At 36.3% G+C, this 26,355-nt stretch overlaps 1 protein-coding gene across 1 annotated transcript; it reads left to right on the top strand.

The window, feature by feature from the left end:
* Positions 1–17,319: 17,319 nt before the first annotated feature.
* LOC118741178 (Golgi-associated plant pathogenesis-related protein 1-like) lies at positions 17,320–25,932 on the top strand. Its single transcript, XM_036473054.1, has 4 exons — positions 17,320–17,420; positions 24,040–24,181; positions 25,212–25,438; positions 25,504–25,932. Exons 1-4 carry the CDS (start codon positions 17,404–17,406, stop codon positions 25,589–25,591), a joined length of 474 nt encoding a protein of 157 aa, XP_036328947.1. The 5' UTR covers positions 17,320–17,403; the 3' UTR covers positions 25,592–25,932.
* Positions 25,933–26,355: the final 423 nt, after the last annotated feature.

Here is a 26,355-nt window from a genome sequence, read left to right as displayed (position 1 = left end):
ATATAGCATTTTACGGGTCTTAGCTTGCATTTAAGGAAATTATATGCAAAAATTTGTATGCAGTAATTTCATGCTGCATACATAGCTTTGGTACTGTTTTAAGTTTTGTGAGAGATTTATCGTTATATGTACATATATTGAAATTGAAGTCATTTTGTGTAAGAATACCCTAATCGGGAAAAGTCTAAAATAAATTACTTAATTTTTAGAGAGCTTTTATGTATTTGTGATGAAAAGAGAGAAAGATATCAAGTTAGCAATTAACAAATAAAAACACAAGCATGCTTATAGAATAGGCCTAGACCATATAATAGAATATTCTGCAGCTGCCACTACGTCACTGCGTCATTCGCCATATGCACTTTTTGCCCTTAAAGTGGCCATCCCACATGATGTTAATGAATTCACGTTCCTAATAGGAATGTTTCCGAATTCACTACTCGTTTGGTTCTATTTATCGCCCGAGAACCACCAAAGTTTAGAAAATAATCGCCCGTCGAAATAATATCTTTCTCCGTGCAATTATTCAACACATATCCCATAAGACGCATCTTTCTTTCGTCCCAAGACTAAGCGACTTCTCGATGATACCCTTGTCGAGCATATCTTTCTGCTCCTCGTCCATACGCGACTGTATGGCGAGAGAAACTGACTAATAATGCTCCCTGATAGGTTTAACCCCTGCCCTAACCCTAATCCTAATCCTATACTCGACAAGGTGAGTTGTACCTAGCCCTAGGTATATGTCCAAGCCACTGTATTCTCTAAGCCCCAACCTCTCATTACCTCACTCGGTGTGGTCTACTATCACAGCCAACGGTTCCTCTTCCAAATGAGAAAACGACCATCTCATCCCGGGCGATCCATAAATCTACCCAAAGGATAAAACCTTGAGGTAAACCGGGAACAATAAGGTATGCTAGGAGGACCGATGTGCCTTGCGCCCCGATTATCAACTCGGAAATATGGCCTCCATCCGACAAAGTCACTCCCAAGAAAGTGTTCGTGGAATGCACCCTAGTACCCTATGAACTCAAAATATTCCACAATGCAACAACGCCAACAAATTTTATATCCAAAAACGGACGATTATCGAAGTCGTCCGTCTCCAAAACTTACGATAACAGAAAAACGCTAACCTTCTTTAGTCAGCTGGGAGTTAGCAGGATTACTAACTCGCCCTAATAGACCCACCGATCTGCTGGACTTGACCTCGCTTGAGACCTAACTTCCGACCTGAACGGGTTCTGGCTCTGCCGACCACTTGGCCCCCGGCTGCGCTGGGTAATCTTAGCAGTCCCACTTCCTGGTCCCCACAACCGCAGCACTTTACGGCCTTCCTCGCACTCCGCTGAGATATGGCCGTAGCTTTTACAATTAAAGAACTGGGTATTAGGTCCCGTCCTTAATTCTTGGCTGCCCTCCGGTACCGCTACTACCGCGGCCCCAAAACCCACTGAGACATAAGCTAAGTCAGGCTCAAACAGACCCTTGCCCTTATCGCTCGGTGGAGAAGGCGTTTTTCCAGAATGGTGGCGCTCAAGGACTCTGCTACACAACTCTATTCTCTATCCTTTCTCAAATACTGTTGCCCGTGGTATAATATCTCTGGAAATTTGGGCTAGTGATAGCTGGAAGAATAATTTCTTCATGTTCCTAGATGAAGTGAACTTTCTTTTGTCCAAAATGGCCTTTAGCGAAATTAAATAACAGTCGTTTTGTTACCTCTTAATTCAAGCTAACTTCCTAAGTACGCCTCTGTACATTTTTAGCCAACCATTTATAAAATGCAGTTTTTAAACAGGAATATGTACATTAGGGTGGATAAAAAAAAAAAAAAAAATTTGCACTTCGAAATTCCAGTAGCGGGGATGCGCTACCTTTGGTCAATAAAATTTATAATTTTATCTGTTTCCCTTTTTTGATAACAATTTTTGAGATACATATTTGTAAATTCTAAACAAAAAACGAAATTTATGAAAATCGTTCTTGGAAAAAATTCTAGGCATATAGTTTTTTAGGCCATTAAATTATCGACTAATAAAGTGCGGTTTGAAGTAGCTAAGACTTACCCCTGATTAAATTTTTTTTGTGTTGAGGGTGTTGCTCATTTTCTCCATATAAAAGCAATGTCGAACATAGTTTGTAGGTGTCTAACTGTTTATCTGGTTATGTAGTTGTATTTTTGTATTCAGTTTACAACAATAAAATATACTATTGAACAATAATTTTTAGCGAGATAACGAGCAAAGTGTGAATATACACATTACATATATGGAAAAAATGTGTAACCTCATCACCAAAAATAGTGCCAAAAATCGGCGATGTTTTGTAATCACTATAAACTTTAACTTTATTATAGCAAATTTAATGGCCTACAAAACTGCGTACGCTGAATTTTTCACAATGATTTTTCATAAAAAACGGCCTGAAGCTCAATAAAAATTTTTGAAATTTATTTATTATTAAAAATATCATATTGAGAAAATAGGTGCATTATTTGTTTAGAATTTACCAAAATCTCAAAATTTTAAACAAAAAAGGAAAGCAGAAATTATTAACCGATTTCCAAAAAAAAATTCAAGGGTATTCTAAATTTTTTTGTTTTCGCTCCACCCTAATGTATATACCGCGCTATGTGAATTTCAACGTATATACATACGTAGGCATACATATGTATGCAAAATGTACTTATATGCATTTTAGTGCTTATTTATGCTAACACAATTTAAGCGTGTAAATTACTTTGGTTTCGGCTTAGCAGTGAATGTTATTAAATTTCTTGGAAACCCACAAATATGATTAAAATATTTACACAAAATCTTGGCAAATTTTCCAGCATGCAGTATTTTATTGCGAAAGTATGTTTTTGTGGGCAAAAAATAAATATTTGATGTCGCTTTGGGCAATGTGTTGGTGGTTATGCAGTTAGTAATTGTACAACTTTTTGTGCTCTAATTGAATTTAAAGCACAAATACATTTGCACATATTATATTGTATATGTAAACATAAGTGTGTGTATGCACGACTTTGCAAAAATAACCGAAAATTCAATGCATTTAATTATGGAAAATTTTTTGGCGTAGTAAACTTTTTTTTTGTTGTACATTGCATTGCCAATTGGCTCGTTTTTGCTGTTAGATGAAATAATATAATGGCAATGCTGTAGCTATGTCACTTTTAATTAGAATATTTATGGCGTAACTTTTAATAGATTTTACGCTGAAATCTGATCCGGCATTTTATATATATATGTTTTTTTTCTTTTTAATTTGCGTTGAATAATCTGCATGCATTGTGTGTGGTAATTTGAAAGTGATGCAAATGACATAGTAAAACGAGCAAGAATTATGTAGAGAGATGAACATTTTTTTTTGTGATCAAATAAAAATCTGTTTTTGGCTGCACGCCTTTGAAATAAAAAAATAAAAATCCTTTTGTTTTCTAAAAGAGAAAAACATACATATGTACTTATCAAACTGGAAATTAAAAATGTTTGCATAGCTGATGCAAAATAAGCAAGCTATGTAAATCAAATTCGTATTTACTATCACTCAAACTGATATTACAACTGAATAATTGAATGATAAATAATGTGAATTCGTGCAACTGAAAAATTTGTTTATTTGAAGTATAGTATAGTTTTTTTTTTTTTTTGTTTTGTTACCATTCACTTTGCATGCGACGGCTTCATCAATTTTTATGTGTTTTTTTTATTGCATGTAATTAATATTTATGGAACTGTCACCATTTGCAATTTTACAAATTTTTATTGTTTTTTATTTCCATATTATATGAGCAAATCTCACAAAAAAAAGCTAAAGCGTTGTTCTTGCATAAATTTCAGTTCCAGAAAAAAAGTAAAAAAAAAATCAAGTATTTGAACAATTTTAGCCTTAAAACGTTTTTTCAGGCGAAAAAGTAGCGAAATTATTAATTTTTCTATTCGTCACCAAAAAAAAAATCATAATTGTTTTTTTAAAATAACTTTGGGAAGTTTTCAAATAAAATATTCTTATTAAAGGCAATGGACGTTGGCATCAAATACAATATATCTGTGAAGTTTCGGGAGCGTGCCACCACATTAAGAAAAAAAAACGGCAGCATGCAGAATATCAGTTTTCTTATATTTTAAGGTTTTTTAAATTTTAATAATTTAAAATACTGCAAAATGTTAAAATTAGACGCTGAGAATGTTCTTCTTGGCAAAAAAAAACGAGTCTAGTATAATAAAACTAATGTGCCACCAAATAAAAAAAATTTACATTGACTAAAAGATGACTATGATTTGAGAAACTAAAATTCCATTATTACAATTTTTATTGGCACACTTGAAATTTATTCTAAAATTATTATATACATCAAGAAAGTGATATAAATGTGCATAAAAAATACTCTTTAAAAACCTTATAGTATTGCGGTTATATGAGAACGAGTTGTTATTTGACTTTTTAGTATATCTTTTTTAAGTTTTCATTTAAATGCAATTTCGCGATGAAATATTTTTCTTTATGCAAAACTGAAGACAATGCATTGTCTAAGACGTTTTTGTCGAGAAATGTAGCACGATCTTGAAAAGTGACACGGTCGAATAGCAAATGTTGTTTTAAAAAATATTCGACCTCACTTAATCGACTAACCATTTCCTTTCGACTTTTTTAACTAACCGCTCACAGCTCACAAACAATTAGTCGACTATCCGTTCATTTTTGATATTTCGACTAGTTGTTTTCTTTCAGTAAATATTTTTTAATATTTTTCGAATAATTATGGTCGTTGACAAAACCCAACCGCTATTCTATTAACCCCTCGAATTCGACTATGTACCGAAAAAATTCCTAAAACTCGGTAACAGGACCTAAAGATAGAGCATCTCCGAATTGGAAATTCATATTTTTTCGTTTTCCGATAAAAACATTTTAACTTATTTAAAAAGTCCTGAACTATTTGAAGTTCGAAGGTCATTTAGAGGTTGAAAAAGTCGCTTCCGAGAAAAAAGTTTCAAACAAAAGTCACGCAATTTTATCCTAAGAATCCGAGTCCGTATTTAGAACAGGTATGCCTAATTAAAAAAATGGACTTTCGGTCAGTTTAACCCACTTTCGGTTGAAACCGGAAGTAGTAATACTATTAAAAGATAGAGCATCGCCGATTTCCGCAAACGCACACACGACTTCTGTGACCAGTTCAGTTTTTTATGCTGTGTGAGCCACAGATATTTCATAAATTCACTGTTCGGAATTCAATGTTCGCCAGATTTGGTGTATTTAATGGTGAAACCTTGTATATATATCCTGGTAAATAGTACAAGCTTCGTCAAGCGTTTCACTCTCTTTAGTCTTAGTTACAAAAAAGCATTCTTGGATTATTTCTCTCTTTTCGTTTCAAGAAATCTTTGCATAAAATTAACGCGAAAAATGCATTTTTCACCCCAAGAATTATAGCACATTTTAACGGGGGTTTTGTGTCATAACGCTTCAAGTGTTTTTACTATCATTCCATTGGTGGCATTCGCTTTCTTTTCAAATTGACACTTCTGCTTTCTATGCATATGCTCAAACTAAATTCTGTTTCTTTTTCTTCTTCTTCTTCTTCTTCTTATTTTTTGGCACCAACATAATGAGTTTTGCTGGCTTCAACAAACGCTAGCTTAAAAAGTGAAAGAGAGAGAGGGAGAGAGAGAGAGAGACGGCGATGCAGCGTGGGTGACAACGTGCTGAATCGTTTTAAAATGTGCTAAAATGCTGCTTAAAACGTTTAACATGCCCGCACAGTGGTTGTTGTTGTTGATGTTTTTTATTGCAACCGCCAAAGAAACGACAACGAAAATCACTAAATGCGAAAGAAAGGCTAAATTCAAGCAAAACGTCGGACGGAATTGTCGTTGATGATGCAATTTGGCGGCGAGCGCAACGCAGCGACATAATGCGATGCAGCAACAACAAAAATGGTGTTAACATACAAAATAAAAGCCAAAAAGAAAGACAAAAAATATACATACATACATAGATACATAGATAGTGAAATAAGTAAAAACAAACAGCATTAAAAAAAAAAAGATGTTCAAATGGCGAGTGCGGCAAAAGTGAAATGTGCACCAAATGTGTTGCCACAGGCGAAATTAATGTGGCACAAGAGTGTCTTTGCCAGCGCAAATAAAAACAAATACACGCACACAAGCACAAATACACCCACGAGCTTTGGCTTTTTTATAATTTTTTTTTATTTTTTTGGCCACCCCTCGAGGGAGCTGCCCTTTTTGCGCTCATGCCTGCTTTTATATTCTTGCTGCTGTTTGTTTTTTTGTTTGTTTTTGTTGTTGCTTAATGATGCTTCGTTGTTGTTATTGCAGCAGCGTGTGACATTAATGTCACTTGACAATGTTCGCTGACCAGAGCTACATTGCTTGTAATTGCGGTCAATTGTTTTTGTTGCACGCTGTCAATGCATACACACACATACATACATACAGACATAAGTAGTGTTGCCATTGTTAATTGTTGGCATTTGCACTTTTGTACTCGCTCATTATATTTTGTGCGGTTTTTTTTTCAATTTTTTTCATTATGATTTTTTTCGCTCAGCTTTCTTTTAGAGATTCTCTTTCAATTTAGTTTACTTTGGCAACACTTTAAATTAGATTAAATTTGTTCGGCCGTTAGTTTTGTGGGTTTTTAGGTAAATATTTGTGCTTCATGAGCGGCGACATACAATTAAAATGACAACAACAACAACAACAACAACAGCATTGTGTAGAAACCCCAAATTCGTGGGTGGTTTTCTGTTGTGCCACTTATGTATGTATGTATGTACATACGGACCACCTACTCAATGGCAAATTATTGTTGGCACCCTCTTCGGCTTTGCTGTTGGTAGTTAATTTTGGTGTAGCAAGCGCACGTTTATCACTCGGCAGATAATTAGAAAGTATAAATCACGTCAAGTAGGTGGTGGCATTTAGGGAAAATGGTTACAAAGTAATAGCAGTTGGCGACATACATATGTACATATGCATTTATCTCATATATGTATATTTACACTAGGGTGCTCTTCCTTCGCGACTATTTTTTTTTCACTCACACCTCGAAATTTTATGGGAAATACCTAAAAATAAAATCCCTTAAAATTTGCGCCCTTATTTTTAATATTTCTTTGAGGTAGTGTGGATTATTGAGCTAAATTGTAGAAATCAATGATCAATTTCAAAGGCCTATATCTCAAGAAATATCGTTGTTAGCGATTTGGCGATCTAGAACTTTTTTGTGGGAAATTAAGTTTCCTACAAGCTTGTAATTCACATTTTTACTGTAGCTCTTATTATTTATGCGATAGCGACAAAAAAACGAGAATTTCGTGAAAAAATTGGGTTTAGTGACCCGTACTACCTCGCTGGTGGGAGTTGGGGTTACGCCTCAATGGGCACTTTTGTAGAGCATTCAATTCTGAAGAAGCTCCCTCTTTGACCGAGATTATAACATAAAATGCCTTTGAGCTATAGAATTTGGAAGAAAAAAATCAAAGCTTACGTGTAGTTTAAACGAGAAATCTTTGCACCGCGAGAAAACGAGAAATTTTCAGGGATTTTTTAGTATTTCCCACAAAACTTCGAGGTGGGACTGAAAAAAAATAGTCGTGAAAAAAGCACCCTAATATACATACATACTAGTTTTCACTCACCTTATTCCCTGAGTGTATGAAGTTTCTACTTGTTATATTAGGTGCAATTTATTGCAATAAAAATGAATAAACATAGAGATTTTAACAGTTTTCTTTTTCTAATCCTCTTCGAAAGTCGCTTAATTAAAGTTGAATTTTATTTTTAAAATCGGTGGCAACCCTTCTCCATGTAGTTAAGAAATGAGACACTTTCAAAACGTCTTCTATTGATACCCTTATTTGAATAATCCCTTTAACCTATTAAATAAGCTGAATTTAACTTTTTAAGCAGTTAGGGTTGCCAACAAACACGCCGAAAGTATTGATGTTAATAAAAAAGATTTTTTAACACTCTTCCGGTTGTTACTCATACTTTAGTATTTCCTATAACATGTGTAAAGTCTAACTGAATTCGACTTTTAAAACAGGTGGCAACCCTTTCCAAAATATTTTCAAACTACAACGTTTGCCTGATGCCCATAATGTGGAAAATATTTCAAATAACCAATTCTCTTAATTCAAGTTGAATTCGACTTTTTAAACAGATGGCAACCCTTATTCGTGTAGTTAGGAAATGAAGGCTTTTCAAAAGTATTTCGATTGGTAATTCATTTAAACTATTAAATAATTTGAATTAAATTTTTATAGAACCCCTTTTAAACCCCGTTCGTCTGGCATCCATATTTTAATACATATTTCAGTTACCAACATAATCCCCTTAATTAAAATTAAATTTGGGTTTTAAGCAGGTGACAGCGATTCCAGTAGCTTTTTACAAAAAACGCCTTTACAAACATACAAAACGTCAAAGAATAGTACCCAGTTGTTTATTTAACAATTATTTAATATTAATTATTTGTTATTGGTCACCGAAAACGCCAAAAAATTTAATGGGGACCCATAAAAAATAGTTAATATTAGCAGATGGTTAAATAAACAATTGGGTATTATTCTTTAAAGTCATCTGAAGAGAAGCAGAGATATCTTTACTATGAAGTATATACCTTGAATGGTTTTCCTTCATTCATCCATTCATCGCTTGATCGATATAACAGATTCTTGTTGTCCTCCTCAACTTATGTATGTATGTATAGTACTGAGCGGTAGCTTAACTTTTCAGCATTAGCGAGTTATCTAACAAGTCGTGTATCAACGCCAACGGCGTAGTAATTAGTTTTTCCAGTTATGAGAAGCAATATTCCGCCATAATTGCATACATACATACATACATACTGTGTGCGTGCAAATGCGTTAGCAAAGTTATCAAAGTAAAAAAAAGCAGTAAACACGCTGCGCTGGTGATACAACTACATGAGCGCGACTGACACAACACCATCAGAGTAAGCCATAGAATTCAGCAAACCACCACAGCTTGCATGAGTAAGGAATATTAGCATGATTACCACGTCAAAAGTACAAGCACAAGAATTACAAAAACGCGAACAAACTTTAGTTAAAATTAACAGCAACATAGCAAGAATATCCGTGCCAGCTGCTACAGGCAACATTGATGTAAAAATTGTTAAAAAACAACCTCTCATGATAATGGTAATGGTTAGATTAGTAGATTAGACTAAAGCTTAAAGAAGCGAGTAGGACGCTGGGTTACTACGATCAGGGATAATCCATTGTAGCAAACTTCTATTTGGTTACAACTCTCCTTTGATCCACGTATTGCTAAGAAGCTTTACTAAATATGTCCCTTGGTTGAATCCCATGTCGTTCATGTGCGTTTAGGGACGGTGGTTTTAAGAATCATAGTCTAGACCTAGTAAGGGCTTTACAATGGCTCTGCTGTTTCCTGCTCCTCATCACACAAGCCACACTGGTCAGAGTAAACCAATCCCAGGTTCATTACTCTGCAGTGCACAGTAAGAAAGCCTGTAAGGATTTGTACTCTTCGCGCCTGGTAAGGTGAGGGAGTGCCTTTGTGCTCCTTGTTGATATTTCCAGGATCAAGAATTTAATCTGGCATATTTTCTCAGTAATCTTGCGCTTCCTTCTTCATACAGATATATATCTCACGGAGCTCCATGTCGTCTCGATGAAGTATCCTGGGTCTGTGAATCTCTGTACAGCCCGCTTTATGATGATAACATCACATAATTCATTGCATATAACTCTGTGGACCTTCGCTACGAAAATTAGGCTAACCAGGTTCCTGGACGCGATGTGTACTAAAAGCTGAAGGCAGTCGCACACATATTTGAGTTGACTTTGAGCATTTTCAGCCCCTACCCAGCTGTCAAAGTGTATGTAGTTGATGAGTTTGTTTGCCGCCCGACATCTTATTAGTTCAATGAAAGATAGAGCTTGCCATATGGGTTGTATATGTACGACTCCTGCTCCAAAACCGTGGCCATTATTGGAGCCATCAGTATACTAAATGTAGCTATTCTTCCGTGGTTAAGGCTGTTCTGTGCTCCAGTTGGTTCTCTTAGGGAAAAATACATTTAAGTTACCTGGGAAAGCATAGATCTACAAAACTAATACAAAGTCATTCCTTTTGGTCTAGCTATGCTGACGCAGATGTTAAAGTTTGCTAAGCTTGGTTTGCATGGACTTGACTTCCGTCTTTTTCCACCAGAGGGGCGCAGAATATATCTCACGGAATATGTAAGGATGGGTCTATCAACGGTATCAATCATCCATCATACCAAATTGGGTCTTCCGGAATTACCAAAGAGAGCCGCGACAGATTAAATGGAAGTTTGCCTTCAATAAACTTTACTACACACTCTAGTGAAGTGGACCTTTTATCGTTCGTTAAAGCGATTTGTCTCTTTTCCGGGGAAAGTTTTGTTCTTAGCGTTTACATTTAAACCGTTTTGACCCCTGCTTCGGCACCTGGATCGTCATTACACACGCTGGTTCTATTTGGTTACGATATGTGTAGGTGTGTCAGATCTAAAAGTGTCTCGAGATCTCCGGTGGGTGTTGTCTTCATTGCACTAGTAAGTAGGTCTGGTGCCTCAGTTTCTCACCATTCAATCCGTTGTCTTTTGCTCTGTACATCAAAGCTCTTGTCACTCAAAATATAATAGGACGAGGGAAGAAACACCACACTGTGAGCATACTTTCGAAGCTAAAAATCTGACACTTTCCTGTCTTCAAGTGGATGCAATGGTTCTGGATTTGAGGATGATCTCTATACAGCATAATATGTTACAGTCGACTTCACTGCTCTCGAAACAGTTGCCTATTTATTTGTTCGCTTTGGATTTGCCAATTCCCCGTGTGAGTTCGTGAAGTGCGTGGGCGGTAGATATTTCTGGAAGATTACTCTTTTTAGGCAAAGTTTTTCTGTAAAAAAAAACTATATATGTCGGTCTGTCTACGACTCTTTGCCTGGTTTTTAGCAGAAAGGACTAGAGCGGACGTAGGGCTGATGGGTCCATAGGATTCTGGTTGGTCTAGTGGAATGATAATAGTATTTGTAACGATAATGGTAATATTATTGGTAATAGTAATTGTACTCTTAATAGTAATGGTTAAGGTAATGGAGTAAATGGTAGTGGTAATGGTAGTTGTAGTAGTAATGGAATTGGTATTGATAATGGTAATGGTGATTGTAATAATAATGGTAATGGAATTGCAATGGAATTTGCGATGGCAATGGTAATGGGAGTGGTAGACGTAATGGTAAAGCTAATGGTTAAAGTAATGGAGTAAATGGTAACGATAATGGTAATGGTAATCGTAATGGTAATGGTAATGGTAATGTGTAATGGTAGTGGTGACAATTTGGCATACTAAAATTTTTTACTTGATATTCCAAACCTATTTTCCTGGCTACAAAAGGTTAAATGAAAAGCTTAGCTTCTCTTTTTAGGAAATCCGTTAAAAACAAATACTGAACGTGATTTACATACGTATACAAGGGGCACCATTGTAAGTCTGCCAAAAACACACATGTTTACATACCTTCGGGTTGTGTATAATTTTCAATATATTTTTTTTCATTCTTCTTGCAACTGTGTTATTTCGCGCAGCTATCGCAGATTTTTCATATTTCATCTTTTCCATTGCACAACTTAATTCAACTTCGTTTTCGTTGAAGCGTCGACTTTTCAACGCGTTGGCATTGCTTTGCCTGAAGTTTGCGATGATTTCGCGCACGTGTTCATATTTCGGTGAACGTGAATTTACATACACGCAGGGGAAAAAAACGTGCGCGCTCACTGCTGTAAGGGTACATTCTCGTACATACATACATACATATGTATAAGCCACATAACGTCTACTAGTCTACGTGTCTGTCTGTCTGTCTGGCTGGCTGGCTGCCACAACAATTTCCATCAGCAATGAAAATCAGCAGCAAGAGCTGCGAAAATAGCAGCATCGGGAGCAATGTGGGTACCTTTATGCGCTTCGACAAGTTTTCCATTTTAAATTTGTTTGTTCAGACTACTACATACAAATTTATGTAAGTTGTGTGCGTTTTACATACATAAATATATTAAAATATCTACTCTTGTGCATACAAATCCGCATACCACACTCCTTTCCATTCTCATCCCGATGTCTGCGCAAATCGCTTATTGCCACATATCCTTGCAGTTATTTTCACTTTGTGATATTTGTAATTGCGTTGGAATTTCATTTGCGTTACATCTACATACACACACATCTTATGTACTCCTACTACATACATGCTTGCTCGTAGGTACCTGCTAATCCCCATCGAAATGTGCACGTAAATGTAAAATTCATACTTACTTATGGATGTGTTAACTGCTGGTTCTAAATATTAATGTTTGTTACTAAATGGCTGTGGGATACCCAACTTCCACCTACTTGTATCTGCGTTTGTAATTGTGTTTGTATGTGGCTTTGGGTAATAGAGCAATATTAATGGACGTGGTGGTGTGTTTCGCAATCACAGTCAGTCACAAGCAATGAAATTTCATTTGAGTTGGTTAATGACACCGCCGGCGAGTAAATGAGAGGGGTTACTTACTTCTATATCGCTTGACTCGGCAAATCCATTTTAATCGCTTTAAAATTTTATGAAGTTATCATGTTGCTGTTATTAATATCGATCGACGGTATTTGATTTCGAATTCCTTTATACAACTTAATAAGTAGATATACATATACATACATATACAGAAGAAGAGAAGGGCAGAAGGGGGTCAACATATCAGATGCGGAGTTCATAGGGGTTGTCCTTAAGGTGGTGTGCTCTGGTGCTTGGTAATTGATTATCTGCTGGTCAAACTTATTTTTGGTCGGCCTTGTCCCCCTGCTCTTAAAGGAGTCACTATACACATCCCTTCCGAAGTAAAGTATGTATTTGGGTGTTGGATTTCCTGTTGCTGACGCCTGGCTTAATCTTCATTGTAGAATCTTAAATGATGGCGCCAAAACGTCAGGATCTGTACCAGAACCAGTATAAACTTCGCCTTTGAGAAAATGTCTTGATACTTTGGAACTCGGCCGTGGAATACGTGGAAGACAGCCAAGCTGCACTAAAGGCAATGGCCAGCCCTTTAACTAAATAGTTAAAAATTTGATCGGCAATGCAAGTATCAACTAAAATATGCTGGAAAGCCTGGTAATGAGAAATTTGACCATTTCCTCTGACTAGACAGCCCTCAGATCAGACATCACTCGGCCCACTACTAGTTATAGCACTCCCATCCATAGAAGCCGCCATCAGAGACTGAGTGGGCAAAACACATGTTGCTCTTAATCTCTGAGGACTGATTTCTCCATCTCAACTTAACTTAGTAAAGAATATGCTGATTAAAAAGTAGGCTAACTTTTGGCTTAGGTTAGCCTAGATGGTAAAAATGAACTTGGACTTATTTTCAATGCCACAGACTTATTCATTTTCACCATCTAGTCTAACCTAAGCCAAAAGTTAGCCTACTTTTTAATCAGCTTATTCTTGACTAAGTCCAGAAAATAGCTAAACTAAGTTAAGATGAGTTGGAGAAACCATCCCTGCAAGTCTTGCTTGGTACTTGATTTAAGGCTGCGACATCGACGTAACAAATCGATTTTTCAAGCATCGAAGTTATGCTGAATTAAGTATTGAAGTTCATAAAACATGAAAACAATCGACAGTAAAAGCTAGACTCCGACCGATTCCAATTTTTTTCAGATACCGATGCCGATGCCTATTAATCGGCTTATGGGGAAAGAATCGGCCGATGCCTATGCCGGTGCCGAGTTTAAAAATTACGAGCTATCTTAAAGGTACAAGCATAAAAATAAAATAAATTATATATCAGTTCTAGATAAGGAACTCGACTTTAAGTAAATTGGCAATCCATGCACATATATATGGAAGATGTAGGAAAGAGTCAGGTGACTACCCTCTGGATGGACAATATGTTGAGTTTGGGAGCACATCTATGGCTCCGTGGTAATAAGTGCAGTAAGGAAAACAGCTAACAGCTGGCGTGGTTCCAGCTTTTCGATGAGGAAACCTTGCTTTCAACGAATTTCAGTTACACACTTCGCCGAAAGCCATTAAGGTTGTTACATTCACAGTTGACCCAAATATTCAGGTCGGATGGAAGTGCATGCCGATGGTATTGAACACTTCAAACCTGTACGGTGAGCAAAAGCGAACGATCTGAGTTTAGAATTGAACTACGTATTTCAATTCATGAAGCAATATAGGACAGATAACTTCCCAACTGCATTACTTTATGATGAAAATGTCAAGCTGTTGCAAAAGGCAAAAATTTAGTTTGTTCCAAAGTTCGCTGACCTCAAGTCTTGGTACATATCCACCAGATCTTAGTTCTTATCACCCTAACGTACCATCCTAATTTCAGTAAATTGAAACTCATCAAAACTCCCTTAACTTATTATTCCGGTAGAACTGTTAAAAAAAAAAAAAAATACTCCCGAATGCAGGTGTCACCGAAAAATGTAAAAAGGCGACCCCTAGGTTTAGGCAAAAAAAACCAAAAGCTTTTTTCGGAATTGCCTTGCAGAATACCTTCCTCACAGGGGTGTACGTGATTTTTTTTTTGTTGGTTTGCAAGGTGGTACGGTGTAGTGTACATTCTTATGTACTCGTATATCGCATGATAAATAAATCATTTATTAAGAATTTTCTCCAATTACCTAGTACTACTAGATAAGAAAAGCCGACAAATGCTTTTGCTTCCGATTTCGTTTGAAACTTTTTGTGAGTCATTTGTATCTACGTAATGAGGAGTCACGTTCACACAAGCCTTAATATTAAATTTTAAAAGCAATTGTTGTTTTTTTTTGTTTTGTATTCTTTGCCACATTCGAGCGATGACGAAATTTCATTTATCATTAAACAAATAAGGTGTGTGCCAAAAAAAGAAAACCACAGAATATATAATTAGGCAGTAGATATTTTGTAGTACTTCTAACTCTAAAATCAGCTCAGCTTAACTCTATATAGGTTCGTGAGAGCCCTGATGAACGCTAAATTTCTAACATGAAAGATAACAAGTAATGCAAAAAAAAAAGTTTAAGTCAAGCTTTTATTAGTGGTTGGTAAAAAAAGAAAAACTGACCTGGCTCCACCTAAAGGCTAAATATTTTTTTGGCGTTATTTCTTTCCATTTAAGTATAATAGGTTCGCAGTATGAAATAAATCCGTTTCATGTAAGTAATACTCATTCTAAATGCGAACTATGTTGGACCATAAAACCGGGCTTTTAAATATCTCTACACCCGCTCCACCTAGCGGATTAATTCATATTTCATAGTGCATTATCATCGGGTTCTGAACCAAGTTTGAAGTCTTTAGCTCATCGAGAAGTTGGTTAAAAGTTGATTGAAAGATTTGATTACACAAAGGCGAAACTTAATAAAAGCTTAAAGCTTGTAAAAAAACCTTTACTTGATAATTTATTATACAAATAAATGTGAAAGTGAGTGAGTGTTGTGAGTATATTATTAAAGTCCTTTGATAAGTAAGTTAAATAATGTATCACAACAATATTGGTGGCCAACGAAAGGGGTTAAAAACAATTTATATCGAACAAATTCTTTAAGAGCGTTGCCACCAGTTCAAAAAATGAAAATCAATTTAACTAACAGTATTTAACTAAAAGTATCAAACAGGAGACGTTTAACATTGCTTTATTTCAAAAATATTTTTAAAGGGAGTTGCCACCTCTTTTTAAATTCAAAGTAGTATTTAATTAGAAAAACGATTTTTCAGATTTCTTTATTCCTAAGCAAAAATACTACAGGTAACCAATTACAGCAAAAGTGGAACACAATTTGTTGTTTTTGCCTATTTTATATGGGGCTCCCCCACTGTGCGGCGCATAGATATGGACATTCATAAAAAAATTCACTCTTTTCCATCAATAAAAATGCTGATTAAATAACAAAATACTTAAGTTTTTTTTTTGAAAATGAGAAACGAATTAGCTGACCCATAATAAAAAAATATGTATGTATGTATATTAGACTGCATCACCAAAAAAAAAATTGCTTTCCAATGACACCTCACAAGTCTAAATCGGAAGATTTTAGGTTCAGTTATTTAAGTTTTTCGTATATCAATCTTTGAAAAAAGTAAAAAAAACAGCATCAAAAATCTGATTATTACGATTCCGCTCAACATTTTTTTAAATTTTTTTAAAATATTTTTTTTGCAAATTTTTTAAGCTTAAACCGTTTTGTCATTTGAGGGGATTCAAAAAAAAATCTTTAAGAAACTATTTTTATTTATAAAAACTCCATTTTTGGAGGTACATATTTTCAAATCGGTCCAGCTCACGTAAATCTTAATATTTTTCCGAAATATTTTGGTGGGCGGGCGTCTTAAAATGTAATAGATTTTATAATTCCAATGGAAACACAGTACCGAGTTTTTTTTGGTATGGGGAGTGATGCAGTCTAATATATATATTTATTAATTTATTATTTATTAAAAAAAAGGCCTACCCATATTAGCCTAGTCACATATCCAGGCATATTTGGAAGGTGTGTAATAATGTTAGCATTGTTTGAATGCCTAATTGTTTTTTGACTAAAGCGTCGCATACAAACAATAATCGATGGCCCATTCTTTAGCATTCGGGTGTGTATGTATGTAACCATTTACTACTCGTATCATCAATTGAATAGGTACTCGTACAAGTGCTACTTTATGTTCAACAATAATTGATTGATTTGGGAGCGTTTTCGTTTTCGTTTTCAATTTCATTGTCATATTCGCATTGCACAAGTACAATAACAAAAGTAAACAAACAATAAAACAACAACAACAACTACAATAGCAAACAATTAAAATATTTCTATTGTGCGTTTTGTGAGTAAATAGCGGCCAGAGCACACCCGCCGCTTTTTGTTTGTTATCTTTCGAGTTATCAAATTTATATTTAATGACGTGCCAACATTTAACGGTGACACATGAAAGTGTCGTAGTAGTTCTGCTTTTCAAAGAGTGTATTATTACTACTTCACTATGTACGTACATACATACATACATACATATGTACAAATGCAATAAAACTAAATGATTAAAAAGTAAATAAGTAAACATTTCTTCTTATCGCGTTTTCAACTACGAGCAAGGTTGGTATTTTCTTATACTCGTATCTACATACAGCACATAAATATGTATGTGTATTGTTGGCAATTACTATATATTGGTTTTTATTTTGGTCCGTTATCATGCTCCGGCCTGCTAACCAGCTGCGCTACGTATCCGGTGATTTTGCAATTCTCCATTCAGTTTATCGTTTTGATTCGCGGAAAGTGTTACTGCTGAAGTAGTTGGTGTTGAAAAAATGTTCCGTTGGTGCTGGTGGGTTTAATAATTTGCTAAAATATATAAATTGTTTTTAAGTGCTAACTGCCAAGTTCCTAAAAATTGCAAAACTCAAAATTTTTTAAATGTGAATTTCCTAAATCAAAAATGGAAAAGTGAATTAAATTATTTGTAGAAATTTGTTTAATGCCTAGAAAGTTGTGCTTAAACAAGGAGGCTTTGATTGTTACACAGAAACGTCTGGAAATCTCGCATGGTTTCAAGCTAGCGATGAGATTCCAATTTTTACCGAAACGGTATCGGTCTTAACAATAGCACCCAATTTCACTTATGTTTATTTATTTATTTTTAATAATTTTCAATTAAAGTACATTTCATTATCTAACAAAACCCATATAAAGCCAAGTTTAAAAATTTGTAGAAAACTACAAAAAAAAAAAATGCAACAGATTTTCATCCAAAATTTAAAACTTTTTTCTCACAAGTGTTAGAATTTTTTTGAGTAAACAGTTTTATAGCGCATTAAATTTTGGTCTAATAATGTGCAAGTGTCAAGTGATTAAAAATTACCGTTGATTTTTTTTTAGAATTTCTTTTGCCGCTGGTGTTGCGGTTTTCTCGTTTGGTTTTCATGTGTTTATTATAGGCGGATGAAAAATTTTCGGGTGAATTGTGTTTTTGGAAGAAAATGCGAAAAAAATTCTAAAAAATCAACGGTAATTTTTAGTGCACAATATGCCATTTAAATTGTTTGGGCTATAAAACTGCAAACTCAAAATAATTCTAACACTTCTGAGAAAAAAGTTTGAAATTAGGGTGAACATTTTTAGATAATTTTTTTTTCAGCTTTCTACAAAGCTTTAAACTTGGGTTTTTATGGGCTTTGTTATACCATGTCCCCACCAAAAAGTTAACCATCTCAAATCGAACATAACCACATCACTAACTATTGCTGTCCACACTGCGGTTTGAGGTTTATAAAACAGTACAAATGTAAAGAACAGTGTTCGGACCTCAAAAAATCGATTCAGAACTAAATTACTGCAAAAATCGGAGCAAAAACAAATAATCCGTACTAGATTGAATTTTTTATTTTTGTTTCTGACATTAATTGTTTGACTAAAATATTTTCTATTCATGCAAAATAAGAACGCGGGGCAATGTAAGGATAATATGTTACAAATTTAGGTAATTTTTAGCATTTTCTATATAGTATAGTATAGTATCTAACACTTAATTTTTTAAAAAGCAAACCTTTTCTACTTTATATAAATTTCATTCTACATATATTTTTTAACAAGCTAAGTAAAGTTCCGCATCCGCCAATTTGTACAGCCATACATCAAACAATAACGAAGTTACTTTATTGACGCATTCCTATGAAAGAGTTACTTTTTAACAGTGAGATTTGGCTACTTTTAAATTTTTTTACTGAAACCGGTGGTGAACACTCAAAAAACGGCCCCAAGAGGGGCATAACATGAATGAAGAAAACGGAATAGATTTGAGGTCCAGCGGAGTAGAGGAGTAGATTTCAAATTTTTTCAAAAACTGGAGTAAATCTAATCTGATCTTAGTTGAGTCCAAACACTAGTAGGGAACGAATTCTTTACATTTTAACGCTAATGACCCACAGATGGCGGGAAAACACAGGGTTGTATCAGACTTTCGACGTGGTTTCGAGTTGGTTAGCTTTTAACCATCTCAGTGAAATGGTTAAGTGCTGTCATTTTTATATGGCGAAACTACGCTAAATCAAGTGGGTTATCGGGATAACCAACTCAATAGCCATAACTACGTGGTTAGCTCCGGTGGGGACATGATATTAGATAATGAGCTGTATTTTAATTGAAAGTTCTTAACAAAAAATGAATAAACGCAAGTGGCAAACAATATGACTTTGAAATGGGGTGCTATTGATATGAACGATGCTGTATATTCGACATAAATATTTCCATGAACGATATTGAACTTACATACTGCCAGATTCGCAAAATAATATGAAACATTTTCTGAACTTCTAGTTTGTAGTTTTGAGTAGAATTCGGACTAATGAAACTCATGATAGGGCTGAATAATTTCTGTTTCGCTTAGGATTATTGGAACATCTGCGAACATATCGAGCCCTAACCGCCAAAATAACGTAAGCGAAATTTTTTTCAAAATTTTATTTTTGATGCAAAAATATTCCTAGAGCGTCTAGATGCATTTCTGCATCAAAACAAAAATTTTGAATAAAATGTCGCTTACGTTATTTTGGCGGTTATGGCTCGATATGTTTCTTGGTCGGGTGGTTCATTTCATTCGGTCTCTGTAAAACTCATTTACTCGCGCGTATGAATGATGGATGCTCCGGTGAAAAGAACCTTCAATGGTACCAATGGCGAAATCTCTTTTGGTTTTGACTCAATCTTATAAGCAGTTATAGCGCCATATATTGAGAAGAAGATTAAAGTATTTAGCTATGGCCTTTTTTTACCAATATTTCATGAATCAGTTCTTACAACCCTGCGTTACATATGGAATATTCTCAAAAAATTGATATATTTCAGTTTGGTATCCGTCAATTTGTAACGTCTTAAAAAAAAATTGTGTTTGTTATTTCACAAAATTATGTGCAACGTATAGCAAAAAAAATATATCCACTATTCGCAAGCAAAGTGACTAATGTGCAAGCCCAAACTTGAGACTTAATGGTGTTGAACCATCGACAGTGCATGCAATGGGCAATAAAAACAGCCACCCACGGCGACGACGTGCCACTAGCGTAGATACGCCGAATTCCAGTGCTTATCAGAGCAGGGAGTCATGTGATTGCAGTTGTAATCCAGATTGTCAAGTGACGCACCACAGAACACAAGAGCGCTGCACACAAAGGCGGCGGCGGCGATCCAGGTGCCGTGGCTGTCAACGAGGAGCTTCACCAATGGTAGACGAGCAAGGAACCTATGATGCACCACCAATGTGTCGTTCCCATACGAATGTCTGTTTGAGTCCATCGAAATGTCATCTGATAGCGACGCGTGTGATCATTTGCAAGAAGAGCAACAACGTCGACCGTTAAGCAAACACCACTTTGCCACGCAATGCAAGAAACAGTTATTTTGAAATTTTAGGTATTTATTTTTAATTTTTTTTTTTCAAGTTTTTGTTATAATCCAAGCGTTGACACTTTCAGTGTCAAGCAAATATTTTCGTTGAAAAGAAAATTGAGAAAAAAGTGTAATCAAAATTGCTCCATTCGAAAGAAGTAAATTGTAAAGAAAATTAAATAGTTTGTGTTACCATTGCAACACAGTAGCGGTGCGGCGCTGCGGCATAACACGCGATTGCAGGGCGTCTTCGTAGGCCGGTAAAAGTTTCGAATGCGAACCAGTTGTTGCTGAAAAAAAAAATGGGATCCGTTGGCAGTACACATCGTCGCGCACAGTATCGACCACACTCGCCCGCCACATGTCGGCACGATACACCGCCGAGGACACACGATGTGTCCAGAGATGTAAGCGAGCACAACATGGGACCGCGCATCGTTGTGCCTGGCGTAGATCGACCTGAAGCGTACGAAGTGCAGCGCCAACCGTCGGATAGAATAGATAGAGAATTTGGCGCACCTAGGACCACATCATCTACTATGCATTTTCGCTACGGCGCATCGGCAAGCACTTCTGCCCAACCTACCTCCTTCCACCTTCCACCGCCACCAGTACGCATCAAAGAAGCGTCGTGCAATTGTAGGGCTTGCAAAGAAAAGGATGAAGCATTGGCCGCTTATGCAGCTGCATCAACAGCCGCCACCGCTACTTATCTACCAGCAACAACGGCGAGCATGCAAATGCGTATCGCCGCCGCCTCTACGCCCAGCAACAATGGTGTGACACGAGCACTGCAACTGCAAGCCACTACGGTGTACGCGAGATCGCCACAGCGATTGACATCGAATCGCAGTTTAGTTGCGGCAAGTGGCGCGCCCAATTGGAGCGGACACATGGAGACTGTTGCTGAGCGGACTTTAGTAGGCTCGTCGTCGCCACGCATGCGCGAAGCCACATTTCTGCTGCAACCGCAACCGCAAGCTGCGATACCTGCGCACGTATACTACGATAGTGGACCTGTACCAAGGTAAAGTGTTGAGATGTGGTCACTTTAGCTCACTCGCTGTCTGCCGTCGTAGTTGCTGGGTAGCGCTAATTAATCGTAGTTGATTTTTTTAATTTAATGCTCGGTTTAAAATAACAACGATCTAGTCCTCTTTAGATTTCTCTGGGTTGCCCAAAAGTATATTAAAATTAATTTAACAGCCTTAGATATAGGCTAAGGTCCTACTGACTACTATTTTGAAGATTTTATTGCGAGATACGCCTGCGCACACTGTCGTGCAATAGGACACACGTGCTCTTATATTTAGATATACCTAGGTCGGATGAGATCGGTATCACGATTAGAGTCAAAACCGCCAGTTCTGAAATCTTTCACACTGCTACCGCTTAAGAGAGTAAGTTGTAAATACTTAGTTTCACTTAAGTTCCCGAATAGGCCCCAGATAGTAGTGAAGGACGAAATGACTTGTAATTTAATAAATTAAAAAAATAATTTTTAGGCGGCTACTGCGCCGCCAAATAAAAAAGGGCACGAGTGCCAGGTACTCCAAAAAATTAGCTGTGTAAACATATGTGTCCTGAACTATTACCGAACTGGGTCCGAACTAGACCTGAATTAGTCCCAAACTGCTGCCGAACTAGTCCCGAAATGGGTCCCAAAAAGTCAAGAACTAGCCCCGAACACAGCCCTTACTGGTCTCGACCTAGTTCCGCAATGGTCACTATCACGAATGCCCTAATGAAACCAAATAGGTGAAAGAGAACTAGAGATTAGAATAACTTAGAGAAATGTACAGGAACGAAGCTCCTCACATGTCTAAATACTTGCGATCTAGAAGATCTAAACCTTTTTATCGGCTTTAGAGGAGCGCCTCACAAAAAAATTACTTATCATCTAGACTAGGCCTTTTCCGAGCCGTTTGATACAACATCAAGTTTTAGAAAGGCCCACTTTCTTCTACGCAAATTTTTGAATCCTATATTATAAATTATAAAATCAGCTGCCTTTTTCAGCACGGCTTTTTCAAAATTAAAGGAGACGAAAGGAGATTGTCTGGCGTTGAACGGGGAACTTTTTTGTCTCCGGCTAGTACACGAAGGGACCTGGCATACTGTAACGCACTTCACTAGTAGTTCTGTGACCGACTTCATAGATTTAGGGTCCAGTATGTACTAGAATAGCTTTTGCTAGCAGGTACCCGGTATAGGTAAAAATATCGTGTCACGGTGTTTGTGGTCGAAGTCCTCCGAAACGGCTCGACCGATCTTTATGCATTTTTTGTGTATATTTGGTTGGTATGAGAATCGGATGTAAAGTATATTTTATGTCGATAAGTGAAGGTGGCGTGGTATCTCCTATATAAACCGTATTTTTCATACTGCATAACTCTGGAAGTGCTCTTGATAGAGTATTTGAGCCTGGGATGGTGATGTATGGAATCAATCTCATACTCTTAGAGAAAATTGGAGTGATTTGAAAATGGAGCGTGGCGCCTTTCAAACATGCTGAAACGCCAAGTGGCCCGGGAGTCCAGTTTTTACTAAAATTCGTATTTGTCACCCAATTTGACTCATATTCGAGATATGTATTGGTAAGGGTAAGGGTAGTAAAAAAACCGCCGGGTGGCGCTGGAGTCGAGTTATTACTAAAAATCATCAAGTCAGTAAAAGTGCCATTACATCGACGCCTCGTACCGCCGAGTATGTCGAACTCACGTATGCTCCGATTGGCCCAATGGAATTGCCAATATTACTGCGTGTTAAAGCTTCATTCGGAGACAACAGGATTGAGTTTTCCAGGGGTCTATCTCAAATGACCACCATTAAATCAACCGCCAGAACCATTGCGCTCCTTTATAAGACATTTAAGGTATTTTGTCTAAAATAAGCCTTTTTATATAGGATTTCTGTAGAACAACGATACTCAGCCACCAACTATACTACACAGTTTCAAGGACAGATTCACCATCGAACCGGATAATTGTTGCCGCCGGGGAGTGAAGAGTAAAAAGTTCTTCAAATTTATTTCGTTGTGCAGTTAACCGCACTATGAAACGTCAGATCATTGGAGAATTCTGAGAAACCTTCTTCGCGAACATACACTTCTGCTAGGTTATTTAAGACGGCACTGGAAATATGCCTTCTGACAATCACCAAACCGTAGTATTAGTAGATACATATGTAAATGCATCACTGGAAATCGTGCACGTGAATTGTTGGTAAAAATCTTGGACCAAAAGGTTTCAATCAAAAAAACAATTTTTTTTTGGCGGGACGAAGTTCGCCGGGTCTGCTAGTCTTCTTATAAATCGCGCAGGCAAAGACGAAGATTTAGGTCTCAGCCTAAACCAACTTACGGCTTAATTGCCAAATAAAAATAAAAGAAGGACGCAGACTATAAAATATCGGGTATAAAAATAACTGCAAAATGAAATAATAGGAAAAGAGGAGAACAAACAAAAAAGTATATGGGAAAGAAAAGTTATTTGCCACTAAAAAAAGCTACTATTTCTAACTTAATTTATCAGTTAATAATAAAAAATTTTGCTTTTTTGCAGTGGGAGTGCTACTTCTGATTTTGCTTCAGATTTTCAGCAAGAATGCTTGGATGCGCACAACCGATTTCGAGCACAACATCAGAACTGTCCACCGCTGTCGCTTAGTAAGGAACTGAGTCGTTATGCTCAACAATGGGCCAAGGTGAGTGCGACTTTTTGTAGTAAGAACGCTTGGTGTTAGCTTGGGAGAGACAAATTAGGGGCCATTGGGTTTATGCATTATCGGAAACTGAAACTTAATGTATCCATATAAATATAATGTTCCAAAATTATATGTATGGAGTTGGCTTCGACAAGCATATAATATAGAGGAACAGAAACGAAATTCGTTCAAAAGCTAAAAGCAGAGTCCTTGTGGTGGAACCAGGAAATACATAACTATGTTCGGTAAAATGCTTTTTGGCAAAGCATATAAGAATGCCTAAAAAACTTTCAAGAAGTCCGTAAAACTAGCCCGAAGCGCATCATCTTGAAAGAACTTCTGTCGAGATATTGAGCAAATCTCTGAGGGATACCGATTACCGAAGGTTCTATTAAAACATCCGACTGACCAAAAGTTGCGAAATGCTAGACATATTCTTGAACATCCATTGAGAAACTCGAAGCATAGAAGTATCCCTCAGGAAATGCTCCTCTCCGTTCTTCTCTTCAACCTTACAGTAAATAAAAGTATTCTGTTATTGCAGAATACAGGCTGTCAAGTCAAAGTTTATGGCGACGAAATTAAGCGAACGTCTAGAGAATAGATGGTCCAGGGAAAGCAGACTTACCGTTAAATTTTTCAACACCGAAATGGTGGTTAAAAAAATTAAACTAAATTTCTATGCAAAATATTGTTTTAGTAAATAGAATAGGGCTGTCATTAGCAGAAATCCGATTAGGATTTATAAGAATTGCCGGAGCCGTAAACAACTTGAGCCCAAATGACGTCATCAGTGAACGAATGATTAATCGTTTCGAATCTAATGAAAAAAGTACGGCTGTTTACTATCCAATGAAATTTATATTGAAAAGGCGCACCCCTCATCGAGTGCCGTAATCTCAAAATGAATTTTCGAATCAAGTTTCATTCGTGATTCGGGCCCTATTTTGCCTCTTAGTTTGAATTTGTTACAAGTTAGTCGTTTGTAATTTTTCATACACATTATAATAAAATCTCTCTACTGCCACAGCACTTGGCTGGTACAGGCCGCCTGGAACATCGACAAGTGCACACCTACGGCGAAAATTTGTATACATGTTTTGGCATGGAGGTTAATGGCTCAACGCCAGTACAACGTTGGTACGACGAGATACGCTACTATGATTTCTCCAAACCAAATTATAAGCCGGGAACAGGACATTTCACACAAGTGGTGTGGCGGGAGAGTCGACAGTTGGGCGTGGGCATTGCGACAAGGTGAGCCAGGGGTAATTTCTAACTATAAATATAATTCATGCAACATTTATTTTCTATGCTTTCAGAGGCGATACTACGTATGTTGTTTGTAATTACAATCCACCTGGTAATATTATTGGCAGTTTTGATAGTATGGTGCCACCAAAGAAGTGAACGCATCGCAATCAGCGCTCAAAATGTGATAGATTTTAATATATGCGGGTATTCTGAAAGTTTAATTTACTTATACATATAAATAGGAGGGCGGCAGTAAAGGTGTAAAAGTATGAGTGTATTTTAAACGAAAAAATTAATAATTTTCCATCTAAATTACAGTCATACAATTTTTTTTACTGCAACTCCTCGGATATATAAATATTTTGTGACTTTTAAAAACATATTCCAAAGAGATATTTTTAAGTTGCAATACTAGAATATTAGAATTTACAATGTACTTTTTTTACACGAAATCTTTTGTATAAAATATAATGACACCAAATTTGGCACTTTTTATTTCGCGCAATTTTCACGTAAATTATGAAATTTTTCCGAAATATTTCTTTGAATATAACACCGTGTGACAAAAAACAAAATAGTTGGAAATACACAAAGCAATCAATATACTCACGAAACTGTGAACCACAAAAAAAAAACAAAAAAAAATATATAGTAAAACCGCGTTTTTAGTTTTTCGCTCTGACGTCAGGATTTTTGAAAAGGACTTTGTAGTCTCGGAGATATGATTAATTCCAAAAATTATTTAAAAAATCCACTGCCATAAAAAATCTGCCAGTATGGGTATCAAACAAAAGATAAAATTCTCTAGAATTTCAAAAAATTAAAACTTTTTGGTTCACTGGGAAGAATATAAATGAAAATGCAATTTCAATTAATTTTATTTATTTAAGTTTATAAATTTCGAAGAACGATATGCGAAG

Source organism: Rhagoletis pomonella, unplaced genomic scaffold (assembly GCF_013731165.1).
Source record: "Rhagoletis pomonella isolate Grant_MI unplaced genomic scaffold, Rhpom_1.0 Rhpom_scaffold_00006, whole genome shotgun sequence".
NCBI classification, from domain to species: domain Eukaryota; kingdom Metazoa; phylum Arthropoda; class Insecta; order Diptera; family Tephritidae; genus Rhagoletis; species Rhagoletis pomonella.
This window is presented reverse-complemented; position numbering and strand designations above follow the sequence as displayed.

Excerpts from the sequence above, each read along its gene's own strand:
- LOC118741178 (XM_036473054.1), top strand. Across the intron at positions 24,182-25,211 it reads ATGCTCAACAATGGGCCAAG|CACTTGGCTGGTACAGGCCG; the intron begins GTGAGTGCGACT and ends CTACTGCCACAG. Across the intron at positions 25,439-25,503 it reads GGCGTGGGCATTGCGACAAG|AGGCGATACTACGTATGTTG; the intron begins GTGAGCCAGGGG and ends CTATGCTTTCAG.